Genomic DNA, 23,077 nt, shown 5'->3' with positions numbered 1-23,077 from the left:
GCTTTTAAATTTGGACCTCAGCTCTTTTGTAGGTGCTATTGGAGTTCAGCTTCTCAGAGAAAGTGGGAGGGAGGCCATAGGACTTGTGTAGGGTTGGGAGAGGTGTGTGACCTTATAGTTAGCCCCCTGGGACTGTAGTGCTGAGAGTACGGAATGCCATGATTTTTGATTTCTTGGCGGCCACATTCCCTCCTTCACCTCAGAACAATTCCCTCCGATTCACTGAAGCCCCCAGCCTGTTGTCCAAGTTGGAAAATGAGAATGATGTGAGATGTAGGGAGCGCTCAGGCTTCTCCTTGACACAGCCTGTTCCCCTGATCTTTTTCACGCTGTTTCTGCAGGGGCAGCGAGCATCAGCCTTTGCTGCAGACTGGAGGAAGCTACCCAAAATATCCACTGGTGACTCACCACAGACAGACAGACAAACTGCAGCTGGGGTGTAATCCTGAACCGTGGCACGCAGCGCTGTGCCTTCCGTGCAGGCGGGGTTCGCACACACTAGCAAGCAGCTGTGGCCCCTGTGTCCCCCCACGGCCGCACGGCAGGAGCTGGGGCGCGGACCCAGCCGGGGGCTGGCAGAGCTGAGCACCCATCTGTTTGTCCTGGGTTGGAAACACGAGCAGGCACAGCGCACAGGGACATGTCCTCATCGGGACGGTTAATCCCAGAAATGTGTGTCCAGGCGGTTCCCGTGCCTTGGGCTGTACCAGGAGCAGACAAGCAAGCAGCCGCTGTTTCCATTGACCGGTGGCAGGAAATCCAAAGGGTCTGTTCTCTCTTGGTTTACACAGTGGTGAGTAGTTAACAGCAGGGGTGATCTGCACTGTTTCTTCCTCCTCAGTGTTGCTCTTTTGGTGGCTTTTAGACTCAAACTGTGGCCTTTGCAGCCTGGGTGGGGACAGAGGGGGGGTTTCTGTGCACTTTGCTCCGTGGTAGGTCAGGTGGCAGGGTGACAGTGTTATCTCCCCCTGTGACAGGAGGTCACATTCCCACCGTGCTGCTAGTGGAAGCCACCAACTCCGCAGGCTTCGCACAGTATTTTAGGGGGTTGACGAACTGGGAAACATGGCATTTTTGTGCCTTGCCTCCCCCTGAGCTAAGCACCAAGGCCCAGGTGAGCCTGCCGCTGCAGCAGCGCCCAGGCAGATGTCACCTTTGCACGTGTGAAGGCTGAGGAGCATCAGAGCTGGTTACAGGCCCAGGGGAAAACGCTTAGGGAAAGAGCAGATGCTATAAGAAAAAAACAGAAGAAAGACTATTTTAAAATACCGCACGCTTGAACAGTAGCAGCGAAGCCAAAATAAAATATTTTTAAAAAAACAAAAGTCAGTGCGCAGGCTGTGGGAAATACAAAGGGGTCATGAGAAACGTGGAAGGCCTGCACGCAGAGCAGTGGGAGCGAGCGGCCGCGGCACAGCCCCCGGGAGCATGGACCACAGCGGGGCAGGGAGAGCGGGGCTGACGCCAGCAGCGGGGCAGGGGCCGCGCGTGCCCTGCCCCGGCGGGGTTTCGCACACGGGGGCAGCCCCGGGACCTGCTGTTCTTTCTCAGCAGAGGCGGTGGCAGACGGCTGATGCCCCGCACCAGATTCACTGCTGGCTGAGGCGCTTGCTGGGGTGAAACGTCTGAGACAGGTCTGAAGAGAAAGTGTCTTTCTCCTACAGTACAATGTCAAAGGAGAATTGCATCTTTCCAATGTGAGGAGGAGATGTAATGGAGGGGTTTATCGCATAACACATCCCTAATCCCCAAAAGTCCAGGCAACCTGAAGGGAGAGGCTGATGCCTCAAGAGCCCCCGTAGAGTAGCCTCACCACCATGGGAGAGAGGGCAGCCTTGACCGGCCTTGGTCCATCCCGGGGGTGCCAGGGCAGTGCAAGCCCAGGAAACGGTACCAGGACAAGGAACAGTGCAGTGAGCTCTCAGAGTAGCGTCCTCTGTGGCCCAGGGCCTCTGTTCCTCCTGTGCTGTTGTAACTCCTGCCTCTGTGCCAATGGCTTCCAGAATGCAGAGGAAAACTCTCGCATCTCAATCACCTTCTTCCGACTCTTCCGCGTGATGCGTCTCGTGAAGCTCCTGAGCCGAGGGGAGGGCATCCGGACGCTGCTTTGGACCTTCATCAAGTCCTTCCAGGTATTCCTTCACTTACCTCAAAGTAAGACCTAATGCTTTTTTTTTTCCCCCCCTTGGGGTGGGTTTTCCCCCAAGTGCCGGAGCCCAGAGGCTGCTGGTCAGAGCTGTGCACACCAGTGACACAGGGCACGAATGGGGGTCAGGTAAAGGGGGCTCGCATGGGATGACTGCCTGGGTATGAGTTTCATCCTTAAGGCATGGGTAATTGTTTAAGACCTTCCTGAACAGCCTTGAGAGTTCAGTTCAACTCAGTTACCACCTGTAACCCTTCAATCTCCTCTTTTTTTTTTTTTTTTTTTTATTTTATCCATATTTTCTTTCTATTGCTTTAAGCGAAGTGTACAGCTATGGGAAGGCCTGGGCCGCAATTAAGTTTCCCTTAAGCCTTGTTTTGAGGATTTCCAGTGAGTATTAGAGGTGTGTGGCTCCTATGCTTTCATCCAGGAAGAATTTCACCTTTTTGACCCCACACCTTTGGCTCTGGTAACAATGTTAAGTTATTAAATTGCTGCTCCTTTTGCCCTGAATGCAGATTGCATTTCAGTGGTAGATAAAGTACCAGAGTAGATAGGGGAAGGCAAAGGAGACCAGAATGGACAAGAATCATCACCTCTGGGGGAAAACAAACACCAAGAGATAACTATTTGCTAGAAACACTGCTTCTAAACAAGCCCCTAACCCAGCTATGTAGCGAAAAATGGTCGTTAGAGATGAAGCTTAGCGTATTCCTGCATTTTACAAGTACTTGACCCAGATTTACAGGGCCAGCACAACCTGGATGTTAGCTGGGGCAGGTCCAGAGGAAGAGCCAGGGAAAGACAGCACAGGAATACAAATGGTGGTCTAAACACGAGAAAAGATGCAGGACACGCCGGTGGACAAAAACATGAGAGAGTAACTTGTGCAACACTCAGATCTTGAAACAGCAAACATCTGTCCCTCAGACTGAGGCTTTAAATGATTGGCAGCACTTGTAATGACTCAGATGGGAAAAGGAGCTGATCCGTGCTTTAAAACTTCAGCCTCACCAGGTACAGCACGCGCTGGGACCAAAGCCTGCTGTGCTGTGGATTACCACCACTTCTGTCTCTGTCAGCAGAAGTAGCATGTGGACACCAGGGATCAGTCTGGACCTTTTTCAGAGCAGCTCTCGAGCAGTCTCAGTAGCCAGACCACCAGGCTGATGCAAAGGGCTCTCGTTTTGCACACTCCCTGGCTGCCAGAGGATCTAGTATTGCACAGCAGTTTTCTGACACATCTGTACCGGAAGCGACTTTTTTCCATTGCTTACACAGTTTCTAATTTCCAGGTAGTGATTTGAGCAGCTCCAGTGGGAACCATTTTGTCTGCATGCATAGGAATGAGATTCCCTTGGCACAGCTCAGCCATCCCCGATGCAGGGGACAGTCACACTTTCCAGTTCCTCCTCCTCCTCCCCTTGCTCCTGTGCCCCTCCAGCCTCTTTAGCAATAGCTTGCTGTTACCCTGAGCACAGCTTGCCACGGCTCTTGGCTGGAGAGGATAAGATGGATGGGAAAGGGAGTGCCTGGTACTTCTCTCCAGTGACCTTCAGACCTCTTGGACTGGAGAATCACTTTTAGGCAGAGTTGTAGGGTGATGGAAGAAAGTTATCAAGAGAGGTATCTTCCACGGGGGGCGGGGGGTGGGGAGAAGCACTGCAAGCAAGTGCCTTTTCCGTTGAAAGCCTTCAGCCGTTTATAACATGGTGTTCTCTGCTCAGAGCACCTCCTCTTGCAACTACTGGGAGGCTTCTGCAGTAGCTAAGAATAGCGACTGTGCAGAGCTCTGAACTCAGCCACTCCCACTGTCAAAATCTGGCATCCCTGCAGACTCTGTCTGGCACGGACTCTCCTCCGTGTCCCCACGTGCTTCCAGGGAGCGTCTCTGTTCACACAGGGCAGCCCTAACAAGCAACGAATTTGTGCTGGAGTTCAGAGCCCACTGGAACTACCATGTGCCCTGCACGTGGCGCGCGGTGCTTACCTACGAGCTGGGGCACCCGTCAGAGGAGTGCGTGGTGGGAAAACGCTCCGCGGGGTTTCCGCCTGCAGCAATAGCAACAGAGTCCAGGCCAGCGAGGGGGAGGCGTAGGAAGTGAGGGGTGCTGAGGGTGAGGCAAGGCCGTGGGAATCATAAGGACAACGTGGTAAAGCCAGGGAAGGACGGAGACAGAGGAGGACAGAGCCAGAAGAGTGGAATATGGGAGGTGGGGAGCTGAAGGAGCTGTGAGACATAAGGGGCAGAGATGAGAAGGAAGGTGCATCAGTGGAGAGGAGTGGGCTGAGCAAAAGACCATGGAAAGCAAGTGCAGGGCCAGATGGCCAGGAAAGAAGACACTTCTCCCATTCACATTTGAAAGACTGAAGAACTGGTAGGGTTATGCACCTCAGATCCTGCCTGAACACTATACCAGGAGCTCTTCTGAGGTCTTGTGTGTGTGAAGTCCCAACTAGATCATCACAAAATGCTTGGAGCTTAGTTCTGAGCTGGTGTATCTCCACTGGCATTGTGGGGTAACCATACAGGTTTGTCCGACCCCGTATAACACAGAGGAATCTGCCCCTGAGCCTCAAGATAATGACTACAGACACTGTTTAAAGGTTTGAATTTTTGCCATGTTAATATTCAGATCTCTTTGAGAAGATTTCTGAAGATCTTAGTCAAATCTCCATAGAGGTCAGTGAAAATTTTTCCTCGATTCTTCCTGTAGGGTTTAGCCCTGTTGAATTTAGGCATAGACTTAAAATGTGTAAATCATCTTGTATTAAAAAAGATAATAATGTTGTAGGCTCTTTATACTCTGTGAAATGGGGTGTTCAAAATCCAGATCAGTGACTGCTCTCACATTTTCAGGATGAATGTGTCTGCCCATTGTCCCTGAAGTCTGAGCACTATGTATTTCAATCGCAACAGAGCAGAAAACTCCTCCAAAAAAGCCTGAGCCCGTGAGGTCCCGAGCTGTGCCCGTGATTCCTGCTAGTGACAGCGCTCAACACTGTGCTGATGGCACTGGCCTCTGCCTGGTGACACAGCTCTGCAGGTCCGGGCTCTCTGCATTCCCTCTGCAGCAGCCAAGGCGCTGACCGGGTTACGGACCCCCGGCGCTGACCAGGGCGCAGAGCTTTGGGCACAGAGGACGGAACCGGCCGCCGCAGCAGAAAGCCTTGAGTCTGGGTCTGTGCAGCTGCGCGGTTTGGATTTCACCAGACTGGATCCAGAAAAAAGAATGCCATTGCCGTTAGTGCCAGAATAGTGCTGGTTGTGGGAGTTTTCTCCTCTCGACCAGCAGCTGTAGGCACCGGCGCTGCCCTCGCCTTCCTCGCCGCGCCCAGGGCAGGACCGAGGTGCCGGCGGCAGAGCGGGCGCGGGGCCGGAGCCTGCCCGAGGCGGGTGGCGGCGGGCGGGAGGGCGAGCCCATGCGGGCCTGCAGAGACATCTAGTGGCCACCTGGCCAAATTACAGACCCCACCTCTGGGGCCAGCCTCTGCCCCGCAGCCAGGAGCATCAACCAGGCTCCAGTGTGCCGGGCTCGGCGGAGACACCGTGCTCTCTTTTTGTTCTCTTTTTTTTGTTTTTTTCATTTCTAGGCTCTCCCCTATGTGGCTCTTTTAATAGTGATGTTGTTCTTCATCTATGCTGTGATCGGGATGCAGGTGAGTGATGCTGAAGAGCTCAGCTGTGTCTCTCTTCTGTTAGAGTTTTAGTTTTTAGTTATTTATAAAGTAACTAGATCAATGCATGGCTGTAGGGGCTTACAAGAATGTTTTCGCCCAGTAAGGTAAGGCAGCAGCTAACCTTGGTTGGAAACCATTGTGTGCCTATGCACTGCCAACAGGAGCACAGCGCACTCCAGAAAAAACCAAAAATTGATCCATTTAATGGCAGAATGCAATATGCAAACAGTAGAAGGACCATGCCAGCCCTCCAGGCTCTCAGAGGAATGCCCAGCCGCAGTGGTAAAGGAGATCTACTGCCTCACTCCTTAGCTCAAAATCGTGGCTTCAGTGGGCTTGTGGCTGCTGCGCTGAACAAACTCATTTTTTTCTCTCGCATCACTTTCACACTGGCGTAACTTCCACTGAGTCGTAAAGAGCAGCTTTTGATTTACACCCGTGAAGGTAAATATGGGATCAGACCCAGCATACCGAGGCTCTGCGTTAGTGCCCGTTCTTCAGGAAGCTGCATCACTACAATATCCTACTCAGTTTGCAAAATGAACTGGGAACCAGCCTGAGCATTCATCTGTGCAAGGAACTGATGTTGCACCCAGGCCATTGAAGAGAGCATGGGATACAGGCAGTCTGTGACAGTCCCACCCTCATTTGCTGTGCTACTTTTTGGACTGAGCTTCACTTTCCACTTCGGTGTTAATCGAAGATCTCAGACAAGTCAGCCATCTGGGACCAGAGACCAAAGTACAGAAAGGCATGGCATAATTGCTTCCAGAGTTCTTCAAACACGACAGGCTTCTTGGTTTCACAATGCCGACAGAATTTGTAACAAAATTCAGCTGACCTCTGTGACCTTGTTTTCATTTGTTTCCTGTTATTATAATCAGATCTTTTCACAGACTCCATCTGTCCTCCCGCAGTTTGAAAAATAAAACTGATCTTTTCTTGAATTATCATAGGTTACCTCAATTGCCCCCAGTAATTGCAGCTGTCATTTAGTCTACTAGGCCTATACTGTAAACTTACTAGTTTTGCCTTTAATACCTAACTAGTTCAAATGGCCAAGACCTCACAGGATTACCTGTCCTATACAGAAAATCACCTGAGAGCATTACACTAGTTGTTATGTAGCTACATGAAGCACTAAAAATGGCTTCCAAGGACCCACACAGATGGGGTCTGCAATGAAGGGGGCACTGCCAGGGCTACCTATTTTATTCCGTAATTCTACTCCTTTTTTCTGTCAGCTAGTTCTAAGTTGGCTATTTAATCCTTGGCTTACGTTCAAGCCTCTGTTTTAATGATCTCAGCAGGCTGAAGACCATACGTCTGTCTGTCACATTGATCTAGATTACTAGAGTGCTTCCTGCCCTCCTGTCTTCCAATGAGAAAACCAACTTTCCTCATCTTCGCTCTTTCCTTAGAGCCCACAGACCTGTTATCGTCACTTTTTTGTCCAAATGGCATCTCAGACATTTTGTGTGCTGCTCTCTTGAGCCTGCTGACACAGAAAGTTCCCTCACACATGGGTACACATAGGAAGGAAAATCCTTCCTCACTCCATTAAGCAGCTGCTTTGAAAGACTAGATGTACCAGATCGGATGAAAATATAAGAATTTCGCACCTAAAGGAGACTTACCGCTTTATCCCAGTTACTGCCCTGACTTGGGAGCGTAACAACATTCAAGCCTCCCTACCTTACGTGCCCAAGAGGAGAAAATCCAAATTGATGCTGATGGATGAAGCCACTCATATCATGGCTCAGGAGGCAGGGACTGGAGAAGCCATGAGAGAGGAACCTCTACCTGCAGCTCATCCTGGGTGCCTAATGCAAAACTGATGCTGGTGCATCGTGTGTGAGGGAAGCCACAGGGTCAAAGGAAGATCAGACTTCCAGCATGGGAAGTTCCCTTGCCTACACTTGCCTGAAATGAAAAATATGGGCTGCCTCAGCTCAAACTGCCTCTGAGTATTTAATCCGTCCTGCTCCTCCTCAGTGCAGCTGGAGCTGTCACTGCTACCCACGTTGTGGGGGCGGTTGGGGCTGCAGAAGGCCCAAAGGTCCATGAGGAACCCCTGCAGAGAGCCTGCCATGCACAGACCCTCCCTCCTGTCTGGCATGGCCTCCCCGCCATTGTCCCTGCCCTTCTTTCTACATCATTATTTCTTTTGGGGTGTTAATTATCAGTGACATTTGCTTGAAAAGAAGCTTGGTGTTCTCACAGAGCTGCTTTGTTCCTGCTGCTCATTTTGGCTACAAGATTGCAGCTCTCGGTCCTTGAGATCTCTGTCATGCTGCAGTCGACAGGGAGTAAATAGTCCTGAGTGACTACGCTGTGCAGAGACCTTTCTGCCAGGCAAGGTTTGTTAAGCTCTTGGTCCTGGTGCCCGAAAGTACCAAAGCTGTTGAAGACAAAGAAGCCTGAAACTCTCCTGCTCTGGAGACTTCACATCCGAGGGCAGGCCCCTAAAAAAGTTTGCTGATTCTTGCAGGCTTTGTGCTGTGGCTGGGTGAACGTGGCGCAGCGATGGTCGGTTGGGCATGGAAGCAAGCTGTAAGCCATCCTTGTCTGGACAAATCTCGTCATCATCTTCACACTGCTGCATTGGGGGAGGTGGGGGGGTGGGCTTGAAACACCTGCTGGTGACAAGCATGGCTGCTGGGAGGACAAGCGTTTGGACAATCTCTAGATCCAAGGCAACGTACTTTACATTGTTTTGGGAAGATCCAAGGCACCCTGCAGAGCTGGAAGCTCGAGGCATTGCAGCTGCTGGTCTTTTGCTATCATTTCCTCCCGGTGAAGACAGATAAGCAATGAAGGAAGGAACCTTTTCTTCTGTGTTACTGATTTCTTTCAGCTGGACCCCCCTCCACATGTGAGTGCCTGTTAAAATAAGGTCCCACATTATCTATTCACAGTGTATGAAATAAGGAAGGGTGTCTCGTTTTAACAAAAGATGCCTCTTGTTACAAAATGAGTGCTTTTCTGGTGATTAAGCACAAGCAAGGGAAGCAACAGCAGATATGAAACACCTGTGGAAATTATTTTTTAAGAGAAGAACAGATTCTGTTAAATATCAGAATCAGGGTGAGGCCAAGAGCTACAGGTGACAAGAGGTTTGGGGATTTTGCAAGGATAACCTGAAAAGACCTCTGCTTTCTGCCAGGTTTTTGGTAAAATTGCGCTCAACGATACCACCGAAATCAACCGCAACAACAACTTCCAGACCTTCCCCCAGGCAGTGCTGCTGCTTTTCAGGTGGGTGTCTGACAGCTCTGGATTGTGCCAGCCTGGGAGCACGATTCCTCTGCTCTTGGGCACAGCTTATCTCATTCTACCATGTCATGCTCATGAGGTGAGTAGAAACATGTTGTCCCTTAGCGGGGAAGCCCAGGAGTTAAGGCAGATGAAATGACCGGTCCATTAAGCCTTGCACCCTGCCAGCTGACATTGGTCAACACTCAGTGCTGGGGACGGGGGCAAGTCCTCTTTCTCAGAAGGAAGGGAGCTGGTTTTCAGTGCCCTTTCATTCAAATCAAGCCAGCATGACTTCAGCTTATTTTAGCAGGGAAAGGGACATGATCTCCCCCACTCGTGCTTTGGCACGGCCATGCCCAGCTCAGCTTAGCACATCATCCTCCTCCAGCTGTGGGCAGGTACGCTGGGGCCAGGGAGGGGTGCTGCAGGGCTGAGGATCTGGCACAAATTCAATGCGCTCTCCTCATTTTCAAGGAGGGTCTTCATGCATGCATAGCCATGTCACACACATCTCGATGACTCTGGCTGGTTGGAGCATGAGAGCTGTGTACCCAGACTAGGCAAAGTCAGTCAGGAAAAACATGCTGATGATGGCAACAAAGCCAAAAAGAGGAGCAGGGTATGCCAGTGTGTGTTATAGCCCAGCCATCGGCCTAACCTACCATTAAGTGACCTCAGTGGCAAAATTCCCATTAATGTTCTCGGGAGCAGGAACAGGTTGCTAATGTGACAGTCTCTCTCACATCGAAGGTCACTGCTGTCTTCCCTTGCCCTTTGCCATGCCCAGGTGTGCCACTGGTGAGGCCTGGCAGGAAATCATGCTGGCATGTCTCCCAGACAAGAAGTGTGACCCGGAGTCGGAGCCGGCCAACTCCACCGAAGCCGATCACTCCTGTGGCAGCAGCTTCGCCGTCTTCTATTTCATCAGCTTCTACATGCTCTGTGCCTTCCTGGTGAGTCTCCCCCAGCGACCAAAACCTTCCCTTTGTCAGACTGAGCCCCTGCCTCCCCAGATATCAGCACTGCACAGCAGAAGAATGAGCTCAACAAGGGGAAATCTCCCCATGGGACCTTTCCCAGCCGCACCCTTTCAGTGACAACACCCCCTTGGTTGCTGCCAGTCCTGCCTCCCTCCAGCTCTGGGAGATGCTCTGCTTCAAATCCCAATCCTTTGTGCACAGCAAGGGAGCACTCTTCCCCCCTCCCCCTTGATGAGAAAACCAAGTTAGCATGTTGTGGGCTGTGCTGAGGCTAGCAACGCCTCAGTCACACTTCCCACCTTCCCTCCTACCTTCCTTCTGGCTGCTGAGCAGGTTTTTCCTCCCCTGCCAGCAGCAATGACTGTGAGAATACACATATCCCACTTGCATCTGCTCCTGTTGGCAATGCGGTATTGCTCAGAGTGACAGCACATGCTCTGCAGCTGGCATCAGTGCACAAAACTCTCCCAGTGAACAGCAGCAACCTTTTAAATGTTTTGGTCTTGGGCCAGAAGAAAGGACTTTTGTCTCAGCCCCACTGCCTGTAGAGGATAAATCCCAGGTTTTCCCACCACTACCCGGTTCTGCTGGGCAAAGACTCAGGTAAATAAAAAGTCATCACAGCGTGTCTAAGCACTCAGTAAACTTGGGCCTCGTCCATTCAGTAGGGAAGAGAAAAATGTGACCAGCTGTGAATGTCCCGCCTCTGGGATCTTCCCATTTAAACTGGGGAGCTGGCATGGGGGAACAGAGAACCCTCCCTCACTGGCTTCCTAGTTTTAGGAGTCCAAATCCAGACCTTAAATAGAGAAATGTCTACTGTTACCTGCCTCATCCATCAAGTCATGTCTGTCCTTGTTTGCAGATCATCAATCTTTTTGTAGCTGTTATAATGGATAACTTTGATTACCTGACACGGGACTGGTCCATTTTAGGACCACATCACCTGGATGAGTTTAAAAGGATCTGGGCAGAGTATGACCCTGAAGCCAAGTAAGTAACCCAGGCTGGATATCAGAGCTCCTCAAGAGAACAAGCCCATTATTTTCTGTTCTCTAGACCCAGTGCAGTAAGTGCCATGTTCCTCCTGCAGGAACACTGATTTTCCTGCAAAAATCCTAAAACAGATACCTCCACAAGGTATTGCTGGTGAATCCATAAGCCAGAAGTGCAAGCATACACACAAAAATCTCAGCAGTTACCTGGCAGGACATTGCTTCACTTTCAGTCCAGGGAGGGGATGTAGACTGTTTAGGGAGGGGGACCAGGAGATTGAGCAGAGGAGGTTACAGGTTTGCTTTATTGTTCCATGTGTTTGGGATATTGAGCTGTGACTCTTCTATTTGACTTTCCACTCACAGTAGAGCTGCTGTGCTCAAATCTCTGTTTTTGTCACATGTCATATAGGCCCATCACGACCTGTACCTTCACGTGGCTGCGTTACATCGTCTGCAGCGTTGTTCACATCAGCAGACTTGCAGAGATTCGAAGTTACACAAGAACAACTCACACAAGGGCTTAAATGACACTCACTATTTTATGCTCTGTTCAACACATGCTTAGGCTTTAAAGAGCATTTAGATCCCTGTGGCATCATAGCACAATTGACAGTTGCAATTACAAAGCCCCCTTCATAATGCAAAAAGCGTGGAAAGGGATCTTGGCGTAAACTAAAACCAGATATCTGTAGGAGACATAGTGTCAAGATTAATTTGGGCTCAGGTTCTGCAATATGTGAGGCCAGGTCACATTATCAGAGTGATATGTAAATTAAAACCCTTCTTCCCATCCATGGTGACTGCCCAGAGACTTTTAATACGGTTGGGGGACAAGCACAGAATTCTAATAAATAGACTGTTTGTTACCAAAGCAGATGCTACTATTTGTGCTTGTTTGAAGGCAAGACTGCAGTGGCTGAGCCATATAATAGACAGCTGCTCAGTTCAGATGACATCCTCTTTCTTCCCATCTATAAATGGGAAGCTCTTTTATTTTTCTTCCCCATCCACATCCCATGCATGAAGCCCCGCCTCCAGCTCTGGTAGCTCTCCCCCCTCCATGAGAGAATTCTTCTTTTGAGATGCCATTTACAGAACTTAAAAGAAACCCAACTGCTGCTGTGGAGGAAATTCAGCACTTTGTTTTGCACTGGCTCCAGTGACAGCCGAAAGCATAAACAAGTATGAAAAGACAGTGGTTTGGGGCTATTTATATGGGAGGCAAAGCGCCAGGAAAAAAAGAGACCCCTTGCACCTCCATACCTGCCATAGCCCTGAGACCGACAGGGGGATCAGCAGGTCGCCCCATGAAAAGGATGCGACCCTCACTGCTCTTTCTTCTTCAGGGGACGGATCAAACACTTGGACGTGGTGACACTGCTCCGGCGGATCCAGCCCCCCCTGGGCTTCGGGAAGCTCTGCCCTCACCGGGTGGCTTGCAAAGTAAGGCACGCTGCGGCTTGGGGAAGGTGACTGCTGCTTGGTCACAGCAACCCAGTAGCCCACAGTGGCTTCCTAACCCCGCGATGATGCCCATCTGCACTGTCCCAGCCGCCCTGTGCCGCTCCCCGGCTGCTCGTGGCAGCAGCGATCCCGCCGAGGGCTGCAGGGTCGCGGCGGGCAGTTGTCCGCTCGGCAGAGACATCCATGCACTGCCAGCCCCCTCTCTAGCTAGGAGAGCGCCTGTGCTAACTGCAGGTCTCGAATACCGAGCGCTGAATCAACTGCACGCGTGTTTGTGGTGTCAAACACACATCCCAAGGCAGATTAGGAAAGACAGAAGTAACAGGGCAAGTAAAAATATCTCTGGGATTTTCTTTGGACTAAGCAGTGCACCAAAAACCTGGTGCTATCTCTCATTCCTACTTAAATAACTGACAGATATTAAACAGCAAGGTGAGCGTGGTATTAAAATAGGACAGATTTTCTGTGAAAATGTCACTCATTTCTTTTGTTGTGAGACTCTGGATATGAAAAAGGACTCTCTCTAGTAAATAATGACATGTTTATAAGCTTTATGCTTCCTTCACTTGAAATTCTTTGTTCATCTTCTCGCAAGTCAGAGTTTGTGTGTGACATTTGTAGTTGTTTTTTATATCAGTCTCAGAGCAAAATACAAAGCCTGGGGCCTGTACACAGAAACATATGACTTCTGTGGCCTACTGTTGACCCGTTTCAGTCTGCTGTCCAGCAATTGCTTGTTGTCCCGATCTGGTTCAGACTCCCCAGTCTATGGTTACAGTGGTGGTGATGGGGGATGACACCCTTTCCTCCAGTACTGAACCAGGCCTGTTGCATGAAAGTGGCAGAAGCCAGAGCTCAAGTAAAAACAAAATGAACCCCTGAAAGCACAGGCATTCAAACCAAGTCCCTGGTGCCTCTTACCTCCTGAGACAGAAGTAAGGATACGAGATCTGGTGACTCTGCTACGTCTGTTCAGATATGTGTGGTTGGTCTCACTGCGGTTCACCCTGCAGCTGCAACAGTCGGTACTCGGAACTGTCCTGCATGGCTGTACAGAATCACTGCAGGGCAGACACAGCCTTGTTTTAGGAATGAGAGGGGGAATAGCTGGATAAAGCAGAACAGCGTTCAGGTTCGCCTAATCCCCTTTCTTCAAGTCTGTCACCTAAAAGAAGGCTTCTGGGTCTCTGTTTATATAAATTTGCACCAGGCACAGCTTTAGTGCAGGCCAGATGAGTTTGCAAGTGCCTCACGAGGTATGAAGAAATCAATTTGCTCCTGATAAGAAAAAAAGGTGTCATTTAAAAGCCAAATGGTTTGGGAACTGGAACAAATGTCTGTCCGTGTAACACACTGTGGGCAAATGGCCACTGGCCACTGGGGAAAATGGTTGGAAAGTGATAGCCACACTGAAGAAAACAGAGTCTCCAGCAATGGGAGACCCCAGGGCAAACACAACATGGTTGGGACCGTAGGTAGATACGACAAGTACTTTTATAATTCTGTAACTAAATCCACAGGCCATGGCTGCTCATGTAAGAGGCACGGCAGGTCTGGAGGGCATCATGACGTCATGAGGAAGAGCATGCTTCAGTCCATATGTTGCCAGTATGATTGTTCTCTTTCTTCTCCTTACTCCACAGCGCCTTGTCTCCATGAATATGCCACTGAACAGTGATGGGACTGTCATGTTCAATGCCACTCTCTTTGCACTGGTCAGAACAGCACTGAGGATCAAGACAGAAGGTAAGAAGCTTGCTGACCGCAAGGGTACAAAGGTAGCCGGGTGGTGTTCGCACCAAAGTGTGCTGAGCTGGAACACAACAATAAGGACATCTTGTGTAAAATGATCCCAGTGACTCATATGCAGCAAATGGCACAAAAAACAATGGAAAGAGGTTTGGAGGAATAATATCTTCTAGGCAGAGAAGGATGTTTCCAGTTACCTAGAAAGCTGGCACTTCCCATGGTATCATCTCAGATTATTGATCACCTTCTTTACAGTGGTCTCAGAGTTAGAAGTTTTAGATTGATATCTGCTCAAACAGCAATGGGGGAAGGAAGAAGGGGGCGAAGAGGCCTCCGCTTGTGCAAACTGGCTGCAGAGCTGGGCCACTTTTTGACTGCTGTTGCCACTGACCTTCCAGTCCAAGCGAGGCAAAAGTGCTTGTACTTGAGGATCTCACCTCACTAAAACTCCTCCATGCTGCCATTAGCATGAATTAACATCACATTGTAGTGACAGTGGTGTTGTACCCTAAAGACAGATGAGAAGCAAAGGGACTGTTAACAGCTTTGCATAGACTAGCAGGTATAGTTAGGGAAAGCAGATAATATTTTGGGCTCAGCTTGTCCCCTTTGTTGCACTCTGTCACTTGCTGTAATGAAAGATGTTGGTCCTGAGTCAAAACCTGGCTTCATGTATTAATGAGATGGTCTAAAAGAGCATGTAGGTCTGTGATCCACAGCTAAACACCTCTGCCTCAGGAGTGGATGTATTACATTTCAGGCATGGGAAAGCAGAGACCAGCAGAACTATCATTTACTGTGCCAGGATTATACTGATAGCTGAGCCACAAAGAGCAGTGAAATTTTAAAATTGTATTAAGGCTTTGGATGTTGTGCTGAACAGAATTTGACTGCGGCCAAAGGGGCTCTCCTGAGGAAAAAGCCAACCACAACCACAACCCCTGTAGGACATCTTGTGTCTTATGAAACACAGACTCAAAAAGGACTCAATTTTCCTGTCTGTCTTAGCCTCAAACTCTTCGAGTCATTGCCAGTGAGCTCCTGGGAAACCACCTAAAGCCTCAAACTGCAGGAGCAGTTACTTACCTTGTAAGTAGTTAGTGCAGGAGTTTGGAATTAGCCCTCCCAAGTCAGATTTCTGCCTTTGATGCTGTCCACCTGTTCCATCCTCAGCAAGTTACATGGTGTCCCTCTCTTCACTGTGTCCTGTGAAGAGAGCTACTGGCATGTGGAGTCCTGTGCAGCACACTGAGGAGCCTTAATGCTGGGGAGCGATAAGAAAAGCTTTAGGAACAGGACCTTTAGGAGGAGAAGACAGGGTTTTAGTACACATAGCGAGAGAAGAAAGCTTCAGTCGTAAAGGTTTTGAATGTACATAAATCAAGAAATAAAATTGAAGGTGAGTCATTTGGGAGGAATGGGTACCTAGAAGGAAAGGATATAAACTGAATCTGCTTCACTCACTTTCAGGGGGTAGTGTGGCTTGATTAATGCCTCATTTAGCTCAGGGCCCCTTGGAGGAACAGGTAATGTCTGTGTTCAGACAGTTACATGAAAGTCTTGTTATAGCCTGTGCTGTTCTTCAGAGAATAAACACAAATATCCTGAGACAGTCTTCTGAGTTGGATAGCGAAAGCCTCACACATGCCTGCAGTGCCTGTCAAAGCACTGTGCAGACTCTCCAAAGCAAACTCTTGGCACCATGTGACGAACTCGGTGTCTGCTGGGAGGCAAGGATTGCAACAGGTAACTCTTGGGAAGTGCTATAAGCAGGCCCTGGTCTTCAGATTCCTAGATGCATCTTTACCACCCGTTGTTTGTCTTCCTCAAGCTGCAGTTTCCTATTAACTGTCCTGTGTTCACTGCGACCAGGTGAATGATCTGCTCAGCCTGGTGTTAGAGCTGAAAGAGGAAGTGGAGAGGTTAAGGTGGCCCAGGTGAGGTGGCCAAGAAGGCCAAGGGCATCCTGGCTTGGATCAGGAACAGTGTGGCCAGCAGGAGTAGGGAGGGGATCGTGCCCCTGTGCTCGGCACTGGTGAGGCCGCACCTCGAGTGCTGTGTTCAGTTTTGAGCCTCTCACTACAAGAAGGACACTGGGTTGCTGGAGCATGACCAGAGAAGAGCAACAAGGCTGGTGAGGGTTCTGGAGAACAAATCTTACGAGAAGCGGCTGAGGGAACTGGGGCTGTTTAGTCTGGAGAAGAGGCTGAGGGGGGACCTTACTGCTCTCTACAGCCACCTGAGAGGAGGTTGTAGTGGGGCAGGTGTTGGTATCTTCTCCCAGGTAACTAATGATAGGACGAGAGGCAGTGGCCTCAAGTTGCATCAGGTGAGGTTTAGATTGGACATTAGGAAAAATTTCTTTACTGAAAGAGTGGTCAGGCATTGGAACAGGCTGCTCAGGGAGCTTGTGGAGTCACCATCCCTGGAGGTGTTCAAAAAAATGTGTAGATGTGGCACTTGGGGATATGGCTTAGCAGGCATTATGGTGTTGGGTTGAGGGTTGGACTTGATCTTAGAGGTCTTTTCCAACCTTAATGATTCTATGATTCTGTTCTCATCATATTCAACCTTCACTGAATCTCAATTAAAATTTGAAGTGTTAAATGAGATTTTTGCTTTTCAGGGTGAAGTAGCACCATGGTTCTGTTGTTTCTGGCTGTTGCAGACTACCAGTAATAGTCACCTTCCTACCCTGAGATGACTATGCATATTTAGGAAGAAGACCTCTTGCTCTGAGGGGGGTTTAGCAATGGTCAGAACATCTCTTTGCCTAGAAATTCCCACTACTGCAAAAGCTCTGATATTCTTCTCCTGAGACTGCAGTGCTAGATATGAAACTGCTCCTCTGCAGGGTCTGTTTAATTCCTGCCTCTGATGATTTTCACCCTGCAGGTAACCTGGAGCAGGCCAACGAAGAGCTGAGAGCAATAATTAAGAAAATCTGGAAGCGCACCAGTATGAAGCTGCTAGACCAGGTGGTGCCTCCCGCAGGTGGTGAGTGCAGGATCTTGTCCCAGTCTTTGAATCTCTCTGTCTTTTTCCCCACCTGAAATGTCCTACTGCTCTTCGTGATCATCAGGAGTATGGGGGACAAGCTTTCTTCTACAAGCTGTTACCTGTATTTCATCACACTGAGATCTGTTTCTGTCTGTACTAACATGACTATCATGTTCTTCCTGCTGAGACATCAGGGAAGGAAGAAGAGATGTATAAATAGGAGTTAGAAACCTTTATTCCTAGATCTTGCCCCAGTTTGATCACAGGCATGTGCTCCCCTGGACATTACCTGGTGCCTGCTGAGGGCAAAGGAAGCAGGCAGAGCTAAGTAGCTCCGGGGAGGATGGTGTGGACTTTGTCTGAATGCGTAAGAGATACGGCCTTACACTCAAGTTAAGGATGCAGCCCTATCTCATAACCCTGTCATATTTAGAAAAACTACCTTTACTATGGCATATAACTCTCCTTAGACTCACATAACTGCTTTCTACTATGATGCCTGTCAAAGACTCACGTACCTGGAGACATTCCTCAGCCAGTCTGAACTGATGTAATAGATTGCTGTGGATTTCTGTGCAGCTTCCTTGGTCGGCTGTTATTACCAGCCTTCTGGGCAACTCCTTTGCTAGGCTTCTGGAGATCCCAGGTACATGGGCATCCAGTGTGGCCTTCACTGACCTTTCAGGTGGCTCCAGGGGCTACAGCACAAAACAGCTCTTGGTAGTTAGTTAGCAGTTGCAGCCAGATCCTGAACCTTGTTGACCCTGCTCTGAAGTCATTGGACCATGTCTTACAGAATTTCCGGTGGGTTGGGAGAACGGAGGACAGTTACCTAGATAAAAACTTCGTGCACATTTTGGGTCATTGACAGTTTGTATTGAGTGAGAATACAGCAATGACTGCATTTCTGGGGACAGGTGCTCATTTTGGTTTGCTCACACTCATGCCAGGCACAACCAGACAGAACTTCAATGCAGAGAAGGGCCAGATCAGGTCTGGGATGGATGGTCAGTCACATACTGTTGGTGAGCCCAGATTCTGAGTATGTATTCATCCAGGCTACCACAAGACTGAGCAGCGTGTGTTGACCCAGACTGGGAGGCTGCTGCTATAGCAAGAGCCTATGTGGTAAACCAGTCCCAGAGACTGCAAATGTCAGAGGCACCTCACCATAAACGACGTACATCCAGAGGTGCGCAGCCATAGGTGTTCTCTGCCCGCAGAGCCAGTCTATCCAAATGCCACACGTACCTGTCCTCGTGACTACTTACAGCAAGCTCTGGCTGTGGAGCAATCCCTTCCTTCCGCCTTCCATCCTGATGCCATAAAAAGCAGAGATGTACTGTGATACCTAGTGAATTGCAAGGCTCAAATTAGCAAATACACTGTTTAAAATCAGTTGCTTATTTAATTTTTTTTTTTTTTAAATACCCCTTTGCAGATGACGAGGTGACCGTCGGGAAGTTCTACGCCACTTTCTTGATTCAGGAGTATTTCCGGAAGTTCAAGAAACGTAAAGAACAGGGACTGGTGGGCAAGCCCTCCCAGCGCAATGCGCTCTCCTTACAGGTGACGAGCGGGTACAGGAGGGACGGGGGTGGTACAGTAGAAGCATTTGATCCCATTTCCCTCTCAAGCGTTATGAGGGATGCAATGGGCTATTCCCACTGGAAAGGAGCTTGTAGACCCCTTGAATTACCATATCAGTCGTTTCAGATACATGTGTGTGTGTACCGTGGGCCACATCCCGTAGCTCTGGAGGTGGAAGGCACGAGTGAGGTATATCCACAGTTTATCAATCTGCTGGTAATATTTGAAATTAGGGTTTCTTTTAAAGAAATGATACGAAATGCCTGGCAGACATTTGCATATTACCACATTCATTCTACCCTTTCTGAGGAGAGTCACTATAGCAGGGTCAGGGAGAGCGTGTTGCCAGGAGCCGGGAGGCAAATTCAGTTAAAAAGCAAAAAGTATACCTGGGTGCCAAGGCCATCCAATGGACGAGTCACCAGGCTCTAAGGCCTGGGATCTGTTCACCACTGTGCTGCATGTTCACTGGGTGGACTACCAGGCTGTGTGAAAGAATGAGAAAACCCCAATGACTGTACAAGCAGCACCATTTATGTCCCTTGCACGTCCAGTAAAGAAGAAGGGTGACTCTGGAGTTCCCAGTAAGCTATGAAGTGTTGTGACACAGACACAGGCACAGATACAGACTGAGGGCTCGGCATACCCACAGCTTACAAGATGGACTCCCTGGAACAGATTCCAGTCAGTGAGGGGTTTGAGGACTGTCCAGGTCCAGATGCCAGAAGTGTAGCTATTAAATCAGTATTTAAGCTGCTGATTAAAAAAGAAGAGAATTTGAGAGGCGCTGAGTACATGGTTCAGCTGGAACTGTGACTGCTCTAACGTCTTCTGGTTGTGGATCTGAGAACCCAAAGCTGAAAGCATGCAGACTTGCTTAGTCAAGGCTGTGGATTTATGTGTATGTCCTGTTGTGATGAAGCCAGGGGACTAGCAACAAACATTCCTGTGTTGAATTGCTAAGAGCTTTTCCTTCTCTAAGCTGGAGATGAAAGAACAGAATTTGTTGGTGTTTTTCTAGGAGCTGGGGATGCTATATTGAGTAAAAGAGCTTCACAGTGCTTAGGAAGAAATAGCACTGCTTTTATTTCTCATATACCCACTCGGAGATATGAAGCTCTATAGTTTGCTGTTTTGCAGGCTGGTCTGCGCACACTTCACGACATTGGGCCGGAGATCCGACGAGCAATTTCTGGAGACCTGACAGCTGAAGAAGAGCTAGATAAGGCCATGAAAGAAGCTGTTTCTGCTGCCTCTGAAGATGATATCTTCCGGGTAGGTGTTGAACAAGTTTACAATTTGAAGCTAGACCAGTAACTGAGCTCAGAGTATGCTACATTCTGGTTTATGTACTCTGTATTTCAGCTGGGCCCTCCTTCTTGTTTTCTAGACCATAGAGTGGTGGACTCAGAGTGCCAGGTCCTGAGAGCTTTGCACAGTTTTTTTCCTATTTTCTTCTCAATAGAAGTTTCCCTCATAAAACCTAAATAAAATCAGAATGAGAATGGCCAAAAAGCCTGAAGAACAGATCAGTTCAGCCATCCTACAGTCTGCAGAGCAGCAGCCAGGAACACTTTAGTGTTTTGTTCACTCCTCCTTTCAGTGGCACAAATAGCATCCTTCCAAAAAGTACACCGGAACCCAATAGATCTCCTATGGAAGGAGGAAATTTTCTGAGCAAGTTACCTAAATCTTCTCTTTCTTATTTCATTCCTATTTCTTGTAATTGTCTCCTCTGGTAATATTTCCTCTCTTTTGGCATTTTCCTCCTTTCCTTACAGAAAGATGCTGTCAGTCCCTTTCGTTACTCGTCATCTAAGCAGTACATAACTGGCTCATTAAATCTTTCTTCATTTAATCACCTCCAGGTGATTAATAGTTTCGAGTGCTCTTCTCAGATTCCCTCTCATGTCTAAATGTTGCTTTGTAACTGCACTGTTGATTTGGTTTGGCCTGGATAAATGCCAGGTGCCCACCAAAACTGCTCTATCGCTCCCCTTCCTCAACTGGACAGGGGAGAGGAAATGTGATGAAAGGCTCCAGGGTCGAGATAAGGACAGGGAGAGATCACTCGCCAGTTACCGTCACGGACAAAGCAGACTGGACTCGGGGAGAAAAGGGAGTTTCATTCATCGCCAACCAAATCAGCGTAGGAAGTGAGAAAATAAATCCAGATCTTAAAACACCTCCCCCCCACCCCTCCCTTCTTCCCGGGCTCAGCTTCACTCCCATTTCTCTCCCTCTTCCCCACCCTGAGCAGCGCAGGGGGACGGGGAATGGGGTCTGTGGTCAGTTCATCACACGTTGTCTCTGCTGCTCCTTCCTCCTCAGGGGGAGGACTCCTCACACTCTGCCCCTGCTCCAGCGTGAGGTCCCTCCCACGGGAGACAGTTCTCCACAAACTTCTCCAATGGGAGTCCTTCCCGTGGGCTGCAGCTCTTCACGAACCGCCCCAGCGTGGGTCCTTCCCACAGGGTGCAGTCCTTCAGGAACAGGCTGCTCCAGCGTGGGTCCCCCGCAGGGTCACAAGCCCAGCCAGCAAACCTGCTCCGGCGTGGGCTCCTCTCTCCACGGGTCCGCAGGTCCTGGCAGGAGCCTGCTCCATTGCGGGCTCCCCATGGGGTCACAGCCTCCTTCAGGCATCCACCTGCTCTGGTGGGGTCCCTTCCACGGGCTACGGGTGGAGATCTGCTCCACCATGCACCTCCGTGGGCTTCAGGGGGACAGCCTGCCTCACCATGGTCTTCATCAACGAGTTGCAAGGAGAGGCTCTCTGCTCTGACATTTCGATCACTTCCTCCCCCCTCCTTCTTCACTGACCTTGGTGTCTGCAGAGCTGTTTCTTTCACATCGTCTCACTCTTCTCTCTAACTGCGTCTCACTCGGAGTTTTTTTCTTCCCCTTCTTAAACATGTTCTCACAGAAGCGCTGCCACCGTCGCTGATTGGCTTGGTCTTGGGCAGTGGTGGGTCCATCTTAGAGCCAGCTGGCACTGGCTGTATCAAACATAGGAGCAGCTTCTTGCACCTTCTCACAGAAGCCACCCCTATAGCCCCCCTGCTACCAAAACCTTGCCACCAAACCCATAACAACTGTGAAAACCAGACAGCAGTTACCTGGTTCTTGCATCTGTACCCAGTCCTGCACTCCCAGGACCGGTGGGAGGTGTAGAGACACCTTTGCCTCATCTATGCACCTGGCTAATCCTCTGAAATTTCTTAGAAAGCTAAAGCTTTCACAGTCTGTGTGTACCTAATCTCTCTGACAGAGAAGTCCACGCTCTGTCCTCTGGCAGAGAGAGCACCAGTGTGATCATGCAGACTTTGGTCCTCACATTTTTTTCCCCTCAACAACAGGCTAAGCAGAAAACAGCAGGGCCCTTGCTCATCTTCTCACTCACAAAGGGAAATACTTTCTGTTTCTCTGACAGAGAGCCGGAGGCTTGTTTGGAAACCATGTCAGCTATTACCAAAGTGATGGCAGGAGTGCGTTCCCTCAGACATTCACCACCCAGCGACCTCTGCACATCAATAAGTCTGGCAACAACCAGGGAGATACCGAGTCTCCATCTCATGAGAAGTTGGTGGACTCCACCTTCACTCCCAGCAGCTACTCATCTTCAGGCTCCAATGCCAACATCAACAATGCCAACAACACTGCCCTGTGCCGCTTCCCCAGCCCACCCAGCTACCCCAGCACTGTCAGCACAGTGGAAGGCCACGGGACCCCCTTGTCACCCACCATACGTGTGCAGGAGGCTCCTTGGAAACTACCTTCCAAAAGGTAAGCTTCACAGAGCAGAGAGTGGGGTCGAGGGACCAGGGAGAGCAACATGCATGCAAACACCAGAGCACTGCTGCCTAGCTGAAGTCACCCACCAGACATCGCCCAGCCTGCAGCCTGGATTGAGCCTTCTGGTTCTCCACTTGTGCCAAAGCCCACAGTGCAACAGATGTGCATCAGCTGACCACTGCAAAGATGCAGCACTCTCACTGACCAGCACACTTGATTTGTTTTGGCTTTATCAGGAGGAAACCTTTGTAAGAGCCAAAAGGAGCCTTATTTAGTCCTGAGTCACCACAGGGAAGTGTTTTATCAACTGCTAATTGAAAGACAAAGGGACTGCAGTTCATCTCTGTAAGTGCCCAATAAGGAGCTTTGTGGAAGTCAGTGGTTTTTCATTCAGTGGGTCATACCCCTACAGAGGTCAC

General features: G+C 49.5%; 1 protein-coding gene across 27 annotated transcripts in view; it reads left to right on the top strand.

The window, feature by feature from the left end:
- CACNA1C (calcium voltage-gated channel subunit alpha1 C) overlaps positions 1-23,077 on the top strand; it is a 434,777-nt gene that overhangs the window by 399,077 nt on the left and 12,623 nt on the right. For 15 of the 27 annotated variants that reach the window (XM_075427815.1, XM_075427805.1, XM_075427807.1 and 12 more), the window contains 11 exons: positions 2,004-2,132; positions 5,741-5,806; positions 8,994-9,085; positions 9,873-10,038; positions 10,931-11,058; positions 12,410-12,506; positions 14,171-14,273; positions 17,172-17,273; positions 18,718-18,845; positions 19,992-20,141; positions 22,297-22,649. In XM_075427815.1, coding sequence (XP_075283930.1) covers positions 2,004-2,132; positions 5,741-5,806; positions 8,994-9,085; positions 9,873-10,038; positions 10,931-11,058; positions 12,410-12,506; positions 14,171-14,273; positions 17,172-17,273; positions 18,718-18,845; positions 19,992-20,141; positions 22,297-22,649 — 1,514 coding nt within the window. The remainder of the gene's footprint in view (positions 1-2,003; positions 2,133-5,740; positions 5,807-8,993; positions 9,086-9,872; positions 10,039-10,930; positions 11,059-12,409; positions 12,507-14,170; positions 14,274-17,171; positions 17,274-18,717; positions 18,846-19,991; positions 20,142-22,296; positions 22,650-23,077) is intronic. The other 12 variants (XM_075427817.1, XM_075427811.1, XM_075427814.1 and 9 more) reach the window with 1 other exon arrangement.

Source organism: Opisthocomus hoazin, chromosome 8 (genome assembly GCF_030867145.1).
Source record: "Opisthocomus hoazin isolate bOpiHoa1 chromosome 8, bOpiHoa1.hap1, whole genome shotgun sequence".
NCBI classification, from domain to species: domain Eukaryota; kingdom Metazoa; phylum Chordata; class Aves; order Opisthocomiformes; family Opisthocomidae; genus Opisthocomus; species Opisthocomus hoazin.
Note: the sequence above shows the minus strand (reverse complement) of the source record. Positions and strands in the feature narration are given on the sequence as shown.